This window comes from Astyanax mexicanus, chromosome 8 (assembly GCF_023375975.1).
Source record: "Astyanax mexicanus isolate ESR-SI-001 chromosome 8, AstMex3_surface, whole genome shotgun sequence".
Taxonomy (NCBI): domain Eukaryota; kingdom Metazoa; phylum Chordata; class Actinopteri; order Characiformes; family Acestrorhamphidae; genus Astyanax; species Astyanax mexicanus.
In genome coordinates, this window is record NC_064415.1 from 47,289,303 (window position 1) to 47,301,080 (window position 11,778).

Here is an 11,778-nt window from a genome sequence, read left to right on the forward strand (position 1 = left end):
AATGCTGCCGTATATCAAGATGTTCTGGAAACGTTCCTGATTCCGACTGTTGAGGAACAGTTCGGCGAAGAAGACTTCATATTTCAACAGGATCTTGCACCGGCTCATGCGGCAAAGTCGACCAAAGATTGGTTCACTAAAAAACAGCTTGAAGTTTTGGCATGGCCGGCCAACTCGCCTGACCTCAATGTCATTGAAAACCTTTGGGCCATCGTCAAGCGGAAAATTCGCGACAGAAAGCCTACTACGCTGGACCAACTGAAGCAGAACATCGCCACTGCCTGGGAAGCTGTGAGTGCGGAAACTTGCGACAAGCTGGTCAAATCGATGCCGCGGAGACTTCAGGCAGTCATACAAGCCAAGGGGGCAGCCACAAAATACTGAGAAAGTGATGATTGTAATTATAATAAAAATTATTCTAATTCAATGAAACGGTTTCTCCATTATTCTAATTCAATAAAACAACAGTGTCACAGTTAAATGGCCTAAATGGGCCTTTTGGAAAGCTCAGCTGAGCTAATTTTTTTCCAGGTAACGAGTTCTGTGATTAGTCTAACGAGTAGGACAGGTGCGGTGAACACCTGATTTGCTTTCTGCACAAAAAATGCATTCAAAGAATTTCATGATAGCACTATTTCAAATTATTCTAATTCGTTGACCAGCACCTGTAGATAAGGAGGGAAGAAATATGTGGAGGGGACTTTAATGTCCATTTACATCCAGATCTACTGTAGATACATCAAATAAGAAAGCACCCTTTCCAAAGCCCCTTATTCATAAGCTTAACTTACTTATGAAAGATATCAGACTTATCGATGTCTGGAGAGATTTGTTCCCCAAGGAAAAGGACTATACTTATTTTTCATCTCGACATTCAGTGTATACTAGAATAGATTATTTTATTATGTTTGGTAAAGACAGATTAAAGGTTAATAGTTGTCATATAGGAACAATCGACCTTAGTGATCACTCACCAATATATTTAAGTGTGGATTTTGGTTGTAAACCTAGATATACAACATGGAAATTTAATTCTAGCTTATTAAATGACCCGCTAATTAAAACACAGATCAAATCTGAAATCTGCATCTATTTGGAAAACAATATATGATAATGGGGAGGTTCCACCTCATAATGTTTGGGATGGGGCTAAGGCAGTTTTAAGAGGCAAACTGATTGCATTAGCCTCATGGAAGAAAAAAATAAGACTCCAAAGACTACAACAATTACAAAATGAATTAGACCAACTAGAAAAAGAGCATAAATATAACCAAACCCAGTCAATATTGGAACAAATTAAAAAGGTGCGAACTGAAACCAATATGATATATACTCAAGAAATTGAAAAAAGATCATGTTCACAAAACAGAAATATTACAAGTCAATGAAACTATTGTCCAGAAAATTAAGACAACAGGCCAACAGTACAATTTTTAAAATTAAGGATCCGGAAAATAACATTATACAAACTAAACGAGAAAATATTCATAAAGCATTTGAAAAATTCTATCACAAACTATATTCTAGACCGGAAGAAGAGAGGGAATCAGATATTGATACTTTCTTAGATACTTTGAACTTGCCTACTTTGACTGAAAGCCAAAACAGTCAAATGATTGCAGATATAACGGCAGAAGAGGTTAAAACTGCGATTGGAAGATTAAAGGGAAACAAATCGCCAGGTTCTGACGGATTTACAGCAGAATGGTATAAAGCCCTCGAAAAGGAATTAATTCCTATCTTGTTGTCTGCTTTTAACTGGGCATTAAAGAAGGCGGAAATTCCTCCGTCATGGAGACAAGCAGAAATATCAGTTATACCAAAAGAGGGCAAAGATAAATTAGACTGTGGATCTTACAGACCTATATCAGTACTAAATGTAGACTATCGTCTTTATACATCTATTATGGCTAAGAGACTGGACAGGTTCCTCCCAAACCTCATTCATAATGACCAAACAGGTTTCGAAGAACATTACATATAATGCATATCATTCAGCAGAACAAAGTAAAAAGCAATGATTCTGAGTCTAGACGCCGAAAAGGCATTTGATTCTGTTAGATGGTCTTACTTATATAAGGTTTAATAAAAAATTACATTTTCATAAAATTAATGGATGTTTGACAGAATCTTTTATTTTAAAGAGAGGTACCAGACAAGGCTGTGCCTGGTCCCCTTTACTGTTTGCGTTATATTTGGAACCCTTGGCCCAATGTATTAGGCAAAATAGACAAATTATAGGTATTAATATAAATGATGTGGAACATAAAATTGCATGTTATGCGGATGATATTATAATTTATTTGGGTAATCCCACTAAATGTTTACCTGAATTAATGAAGCAATTTCAGGATTTTGGGCCGGTATCAGGATATAAGTTGAATATAATCAAGACAGAAATTCTTACATATAACTATGAGCCACCTCCAATTATTAAGGACACATATTCTCTAAAATGGAATACAAAATCAACCAAATATCTTGGGGTTAACTTGACAAAAGATATATCCAAATTATGGGAAAAAAAAACTATGGACCTCTCCATATAAAAATTTGAGAAGACCTGAATAGATGGAGTCTTGTTCCTTTCCTGAGTCTGAGCTCAAGAATTAACTCAATAAAATTGAACATACTTTTTGATATGCAAATGTATTCCCTGGATGTATATAGTTTTGTTATGGATGCTCAATAATTTTAGGCAATGTTAAAACTCTTAATAAGAAACTCTTTTTTTTTTTTTTTTACTGCAATGCCTTTCTAAACAGAAAAAAACAACAACAACAAATTGGCTACAACCCTTGAACATTCTCCAAACTTAGGTCTTGAATTAAATGATAAATAAATAAAACTCCTATTGTATGCAGATGATTTACTTTTATTAGCTCCAACAGCAGAAGCTTTACAACAACATTTAACTATATTAGAAGAATTTTGTCAAGATTGGGCCCTAGACATTAATATCAACAAAACCAAAATAATGATTTTCCAAAAAAAAAAAAAAGGCAGATCACAAAAATCAAAATTCCACTTCACATTCAGACGAACAACCCTACAACATAGTAGGGACTACAATTACCTCGGGATGGTAATAAGTGCATCTGGAAGGTTTATTAAGACTACGAATGCACTAGTAGAAAAAGCATTTTTTACTGTCAAAAGATCCCTAAACAAATGTAATCTTCCAATACAAATCTGGCTTAAAATATACAATTCTATTATTAAACCCATACTTTTATAGGGTGCCCACATTTATGCACCTGCTTAATTTTGTTTATGTAAATCACATCAGGTCACATCACCTGACACCTAACAACATCTAGCAACCACAGAAAACAGCATAAAAACCCAGTAACTAACAGCAAAGCAACCACCTGGATTTCCACCTTTCACCTGGAAGTTAAAATTAAAACGGTTACTTGATACTGCTGCATTTTTAAAATGGTCACCTTCTAAAAAATATTCCATGAGGAAATGTTAGAAAAAGGAAAATCATTCCACAGGAAGTGTTTTTGTAGGTTGATCCGACAAGTCATTTTAATATAATTTACATTTTGGCTTAAACAAAACTGATCTTTTTACAAACTGTGGCTTTAAGTGCTCTAAAGATAAAATGCTCAAGTGTGTAAATATCACGTCCAGATACTGTTACAGAACCTTCAACACTGAGCGGACAGATCCGTTGCAAAAAAAGAGAAGGCCAATTATTAACAGCACTGCCAAGTTGGCCGTGTTCATAGAGGCTGAAAAAAAAAATGTACCCATTCATCTCTAACAGCACAGTAAGAGCAGTCTGGACTTCCGCAGCCTCTTGTGAATCCTTAATTACAGCATGACCCCGAAAGGTGACCTACTTCCCAGGGTCTCTACATATCACAGCGTGACACGACAGAGCCGATCCCTCCTGAGGCTTGACAGGTTCAGTCCCACTGTATATAGCTGCCTGCAGCTCTCTGCAGACATGATGCAACTCAAACAGAACCTGGACTCTAAAGACGGGCCAGTCTTCCCGTGGGCGTGCTAATGCAATTTTCACAACACTGAGACTCAAATCACACTTAGGTGCTTTATCTGAACCAAACGAGTAAAGCGGTCTAGAAAGCTCAGTGCAGCTCAGACACAGAAAACTAGGAGAACAGCGTCACTCAGGTAATTCTGTATCAAGACACAGACCCGCAAAGCACTCAAAAGCTACAGGTAAAACAGTGTGTTTAATGTTCCTTTACAGAAATGCTGACTCTCTGCTGCTTTATCACCAGGCAATCCACGGATTACACTCAGATTATCAATACGCAGCAAATCCTGTCCCAGAGGCCTTGCATCCCAAACATTATAAGGCTGGAGTGCTGGTGCATTGAGTGTCATCTCATATATTTAAAGAGATTTGACACTAAATACAAAAAAAAATACACAGTTTAAAGAGCAACACAAATAAAGTTACTAGAAAATGTGGCAGAAACTAAATCTGAAAGCTGGTTGTGTTCTTTTAATAGTGTAATACTTGTTGTGTAATACTTCTTACGTCTTCTTGCCAGCAAGCTATAGAGGGGGGAAAAAAAGAATACATAATGTAAAGATGTAAAGTCACCTTAAAAGATTTTTTCTGACAGCTCAATGTAGTGCTGGACGATATGGCCAAAATTCATATGACGATATATTCCTTAATTTCGGTCGATACGATATAATTTCGATATCGATATAAATACTTAGAAGGCCACAGAAAACTGCGAAGAATCCCTGCAATGGAAATATGTACCTACTACTGTCTGAAAATTTTATTTAAGTCTTTGAAACCTCCTTTCACGAAAACATTATAATACTTAAGAAATAAAAAATAGTCAAGATAAATCAATGCTCAATTTTATTTGCATATAGCAAAATAAAAACATGACATCCCTGTCAAACATAAGCCTATATAACTATTACCAATAAAAATAACTTTAAATTAGGACAGAAGCAGAGCTTCTTAGTCTTTTGTAAACAAATTTAACAGATCAAAACAAAAGTGTTTCAACTAGGATAAAGAATAAAAGAAGCCTTTATACACATAAAAGCAACAAGATTTTCCCATCAAATAAACAAACCTATAGGCTTTATCAACTATAAATAACTTAGTTACAATATAAGCTACAAAAGTGCTTCAGCCAAAATACAACTCTTTATAAACATAAAAGGAACATGATATCCCCGTCAAATAAACAAACCTAAAGGATTCATAAACTTTAAATAACTTAAATAACTTACAACATACGCTATAAAAGTGCTTCAGCCAGTATAAGGAAAATATTGTATGTAGTGGAACTGATTGAGGTGGTGGAACAGATTAGATGTTTTAACGTTACCGCTGCTAACCTGCTCCACTCTCCGGCACAATTTGCAGCAAACTGAAGTTTAGCAGACCTTCGAGAGTTGAACCAAATCCTCACCACTGAATTAGACCTCCCTCCTTCAATTGATCACTTGTGGAAGCGGCAGGGGCATTCATTTTGCATCAAAAATGTCCCGTGCTGGGAGCCAAGAGGGCCCGCGGCTGACCGAGAGGACCCGCGACTGACCGCTGACCGAGCGGACCCGTGGGTGGACCGAGCGGACCAGAGGCTGACCGAGCGGACCCGTGGGCGGACCGAGCGGACAAGAGGCTGACCGAGCGGACCCGTGGGAGGACCGAGCGGACCCGAGGCTAGGCTAGGCTCGACTTGGTTCCGCTCCGTTCCACTCCAGCGCGGAACATTTCAGATGCGAACCGAGCCTACCTTAGCCTTGGATCCGCTCGTCCCGGCTCCGTTTGGCTCCAGCGCGAGGCATTTTAGATGCGTAGCGGACCCGAGCCTAGCCTAGCCTAGCCAAATCTAGCCTAGCCTAGCCTATCTGGCTACGTGCCTATGTGATTACATCATCACGCACAGAGATAGTCCAGCTACGGAGGCTGATTGTGTTCAGCTGTGCGGCGAGCTGACGCCAGTAAAACCCCTGTCCGTTACAGATTCTGTAAATAATACATATCGATATACCACAAAAATGATATCACCGTTATTGAAACATTTCTTATCGCGATAAATACCGATATCGAATTATTGTCCAGGCCTAGCTCAATGTTTCGTTAATGATTTCCTGCAACCAGTGGCTAAACTTTTCTGTATGACACTCCGATGCACTATTCCTACAGGACAATGCTCCCCCACGTACTGCTGCCGTCTTACGAGCTTGCCTTGAAGATACAGTTACTGTGCCATGTCCAGCTGCATCAAGAGACCCTTATTAAATATTCTTAATATCAGTCTAAATTTAATCATTAATCATTCCTCCTGATAACCTTTTTGATGAGGGTATATACTGTGTATATATATTAAACAATTAAATAAATAAATAAATAAGTAAATAAATGCATAGCAACACAAACTCTTGAGTGCACACCCAATTCAGGCCAGTCCTAGTTGCGGCTGGATACTGAAAATTGGTACCAAAAAGGCGCAGACTGAATGTCTCTGTGTTACCGAGTACCGAAAGGTCTAAAAAAAATCTGTGCCTATTTTCAATACTTTGCATCAAACGTGCCAAATGCGGAAAGCACGTGCAGTGTGGTGAAAACAACCGCAACAGCGCCCTGGTGCACACAAGCAAAGAGAGAGCACAGAAATGCAGATCATTCAAATGCAATCAGTCCACACACTGCTGCTGTGCTAAAATCTCTCAGGCACTCTTACTGTCCCTCTTTCTCTCTAGCTCACTCACCCTCCCAACCACTCTCTCTCTCTCACTCACACAGATATCCAGATACCCAGTCCTATTCCTAGTAAACAAATAAATTACTGAAATAAGAACGGCGTTGTGGGTGGGCATCCAATCAGTGATTTGTTACCATATAGGTCACATGGCCCACTCACTTCTTGTTATTGTTGTTGTTGGTAACAGGCTCTTAAAGGTTCAGGTTTAAAACTTAATAATAAGTTCTTCAGTGTTTTAAAATGACTGAGGACAGTCACGGTATGCTCGGAATAGCACACTGAGACAAATCAACATCACATATTGTGATATTACTGCATCATTAGTGAACTACAAGGTCTTCTGGGATCTACAGCAAGTGAATAATCGGCTGCCAGCAAACCCTGACCTACTGGGACACGACAGGAGCAACATGCAGAGTAGTGGGACTGATCCCGTCTGCTCACAAAAAAACAATCAGCTTACAGCCCAGAGAGAGCTAAGCACTCCGGACAAACACAGCCTTCACCACAGCGGAGCGCGTAACACCAGTTACACTGCACAGCTACTCCTCACACGCTCACACCCAGATTATACAGAGTTAACCCTTAAACTGCTCCACACACTCCTGCACTAATTATAGAATCTCACTGCAGCTCAGGGGAGGCCATCCGCCACAAGGAGGTCCTAGCATAATAAAAACACACAAACACTCAAATTACTGTACTATAATACATAATTATGTACACTATAATTACTGTGGGCCCTGTAAAAGCAGTTTATATATACAAGAATATCCTACAGAATTGTGTAAACTGTAATCTGTAATTTAGTTTAATAATTTCTTCACAAGAAACCAGAAGTAGCACTAATGTTAGCTTCAGTGTGCACAAATCAACACAAATAAATCCACCTGCAAATGCCCACAACAACACGCAGCTCTTCATTACACCGTGTTCCAAATTATTATTCAAGTGATATTTTTCATAGATTTTCCCTAATGGTCAATACAATTTACAGTCAGTATAATTTCAAGTCATGACCTGCTAAGTATAAATCTATTTTTATTTAACAAATCTCCCAATGATAACAGTAATTTCTTTTTTGTAAATAATAAACTTAAAATGTACTGTTCCACATGATTATGCACAGTAGAGATTCAAAACATCTTACAGGTTGTGAAGAACTGCAAATGGTATTTTTTTTTATTTGCAGCATTAAGTGGTCATTTACAGTTTCTATTTGAATTTCTTTGCAGGATGTCAGAATAGCCTCCCAGAGCTGCTGTTTTGATGTGAACTGCCTCCCCCTTATAGGTTTTTGCTTGATGATACTCTAAAGCTTCTCTATAGGGTTGAGGTCAGGGGAACATGAGTTTCTCTCCTTTTATGCCTGCTTCAGTACCATTTTGCACCCTCATACGGAGTGACACATTTTACACTAAAATGTGCCCAAATTAAATTACTTTTCAGTCAATATTACCTTTTTTATTACCTTTTTATTAATATTTACATTTATTATTGGTGCAGCATAAGTGTCGCCTTGATCTACATAAACCCTTTAAGTGAGGAACCCACATGCATTACTGCTGTACTGTAGCACATGATGCCTTCTGTCCTACGCATTCCCCACTGTTTCCTCATCAATCACAACCCTACCATGTAAGTTAATTCAATGAAATACCAAACATCTGCTGCACAGGGTTCTCCAGCTGCCGGGTTGGGAGCTACTTCTGTAGGAGTGATTTAAACTATTATCTTAAGTATTATCTCAGAACTGTAAATGCTGACTCAGCACTGTAGTAATAACATGGTTCTGACTGGTAATTTTCCAGTTCTGGAAAAGGTGTGAGTAGGTAGGGTGTGTTCAGAATGTAAGCATGTGCTAGTTTGATACAGTCTGTAGTTTTCTCCCACTTATCTCAGAGTGAAGGCCACAAGTGCTGTTGGAGTTGGGCAGTGCTCCACAGCCCTCTCACCAGGTTAACTCCTACAGACACAACCCCCCACACCCACCTTATCTCACTCACAAACTCACTGTTTACTCCTTACTGTTACAGCCGGCCATTTTAGCCTAAAACCTAACTCTATGTTTACCGGCAAAAACTCAAATAATGCTAGATTTTACTAGCCGTGCTCTCAACTCAGATTAGCTGTGATTTTCTTACTATTTATGTCAAATCTGCAGCTCAATAAAAACCATTCAGACTAGTCGCATGACCAGAGTGCTAGAAAGAATTCATTCAGGGATATACAGATCTGCACTTTGTACTAAATCTGCCACTATAACCACTGTTTGGACCACGCACTGCCACAGAAATAATTGCAATAAACGATAGTGTTCTCATTTTAAAACCATTTTATGCTACGGACACAACGAAAACAGTAGCTAAAAAATGCAATTAAACAGAATTTAAGCAGTTATGTATGATTAATGATTACAAATACCAGTACTTAAATATAAAATGTTGAAATATCTAAAGTACATTAAAGCAATGCCTCTGCATCAACAAATTTAATACACAAACTCACATTAATGTGCTCTCTCTCTCTTTTTTTTTTTTTTTAGAGTCAACAAAATTTATTACAGTTACGTCCATATATTGTACAGTTGATATAAGTACTGTAAATGTCATGCCAGACCAACTATGCTTAATACTCAGATTTACAGTGGTGATACAATTTCTATTAGTAGTAAAGTATATATCTGTACGAATATGTAACTTAAGTTTTAGTAATAAACATTTATTATAGCTATAAAGTGACATTACATTTAAATCAATGGTAACTAGTCTACAGGATAAAGGATTATTAAGGAGTTGTTGTCCTGGCCATGTGACTACTTTGAATATCTTTATAGGTCTGTAGAGATATGATCGTTGCTAGTGAATATTTCACAGCTATCTGTATTTGATATTTGTACATATTTGTGTTTATCGAGTGAAGACTCTGAGCACTGAACAGCACTAATCCAGACAGGGCACAGCCTGTAATAAATGTATTTTTGTTTTGTTTCTGGAGAGAGATTATGTGATTTTATTATGCTTTGAGCCTTTAACAAGCTTGTTGATATTATTAAACCCATAGTTTTTCTTTTTTATGTTGTGATACAGATTATAGTGAATTATATGTATAACATGCACTGCTCCCAGTAGTTTGCTATTTTTTACTATGTGCAATAAAACCTTTACTTATTACTGCAGTAGTGCCTTATTATGTGCCATATCTCAATTCATCATGTATAGCATCATTTGTTTACCATCACTATGTATCACCACGTGTTTACTATTTGTTTTTTTATTTATTTACTATCAACCTGTGCAACATATCACTGGTGACTGCGTACAACAGCACATACCGTACATACTAGCGAACCATGCATCCTCTAATCTTAGATGTCTAAATTCATAGCATTTACATTTTGTTGTATATATATTAATGTACTGTAAACAACAAGTGAAAATACTGTGAATACTGTAAAGAGAGAAAGATTGTGTATATTGTTTGTGTATTTTCTGACGCTTATCTTCTGTTGTTCTGTCCTCTGTGCTGCTGTAACGCTGCACATTTCTCAGATGTCGGATTAATAAAGGATTATCTTATGTTAGGATGCTATACACTCGTTGGTAGGTTTCAGAGAAATACTTCATTCATAAATGCATTGTGTTGAAATGTTAGCCCCAAAATACATTATTATGTAAAAAAATGAAAAATAAAGACTTTGTTGAAAAAGCGATTTTTAACCTGCTGTAAATATTTAAATATATAGAACAGATAGTGCGCGCGCTGTGGGCGGAGCGGACAGTTTGTACCACTCGTGAACAACAACCTCAGCCAATCAGGTTTGAGTACAGAGATCAGACTGTGGGTTTGTGTTCAGTGGTTAGTTTCTGGAAAATGTCTGTAAACAGGCAGTGTTTTTACCGTTTTCTTGTTGAATTACTTGATCACAGTGAGATTATAGCTTCAGTATGATGCAGCACGTGCTGACGATAGATCACTGCTGCAGTCTGGGGTTATAACAGCACGGTGGGTAGAGCGTTTATAGCTACAGGTATATAAATCAGACAGCGCAGTTTAACCCACTGTGTGTGTGCGTGTCCGTCTTGTGTCTGTCTGCTGCCTCATGGCGCTGCTGTAAATCCCAACCCGAACCTACCTGCTCCTTCCGCTTCTGCCAGCGTCCGCACGGGCTCTCCTCCAGGATCTCGCTCTCGTCCTCGCTCTCCTCCTCCTTTCCCCCAGACCCCGAGATCCGCTCCGGGACCGACATGGTCATTGTATCCGACCCGCCCCCCTCCGAAGCCCCACGGCTACAAAAAGAAGGCCGAGTCCGCTGTGAACTAGCTCCTTATTAAACTGCCCCCGTGCAGGCGAATCAGGTCCGGGCGAGGGCTCTTCGTGCGCACGGCGCGGTCCGCTCGCGGTAAACGCGGGGCTGTAGGCAGCGCTCCTGTTGCGAAACTGCAACTCGCCTACCGCCCGCCTGCAGCCCCGCAGCACGGGGGAGGTGCGGGACTGTGCGGAGCTTCTAACAGATTACACCACCGCGACCCTCCTAACAGCCCACCAGCAACCACCTCCTCTGCGTGCAGCGTAGCACTGCGTGTGTGTACGTGTGGGTGAGTGTGTGCGTGTGTATAATAGAGCTAGTGCTTTCAGAAATTTCCTCTTTTTTTAAGGGCCTACCGTAAATCCCGCACTATCCGCGCGCTCAGCTGCTAAGCTCCAGCCCCGCCCCCTCCCGCTGAATTTACAACACAGTAGAGCGCAGTCAGGCAGCGCCCACACCGCTGATTTGCACTACACATTACTGCCATGACAATCATGTTAAAAAGTTGCTACGTGGTGAGGACAAAAATGTTGATTTTACATAAGTTTACATAATTATAAAACGCAAATCAAAACCGAGCGATACTGGGGCTCCATCAATAAAGCAGACATTCTACATATATATGTATTAACTGGGTCAATGAAATAAAGAGAATACGGGCCCTATTTTAGTGAACTTTAGGTTAGCTGTCAACAGCACACTGCCCAGCTTGATTTAGGGCTTGTCGGGGTGTCTTTGGTGTCGTGA

At 39.2% G+C, this 11,778-nt stretch overlaps 1 protein-coding gene across 1 annotated transcript in view; it reads right to left on the bottom strand.

Moving 5' to 3' along the window:
• Positions 1-11,408, bottom strand: part of nrbp2a (nuclear receptor binding protein 2a) — a 90,651-nt gene extending 79,243 nt beyond the window's left edge. The window contains exon 1 of the mRNA XM_022677963.2: positions 10,858-11,408. Within this exon, the coding sequence (XP_022533684.1) occupies positions 10,858-10,977 (120 nt within the window). The 5' untranslated portion in view covers positions 10,978-11,408. The remainder of the gene's footprint in view (positions 1-10,857) is intronic.
• Positions 11,409-11,778: the final 370 nt, after the last annotated feature.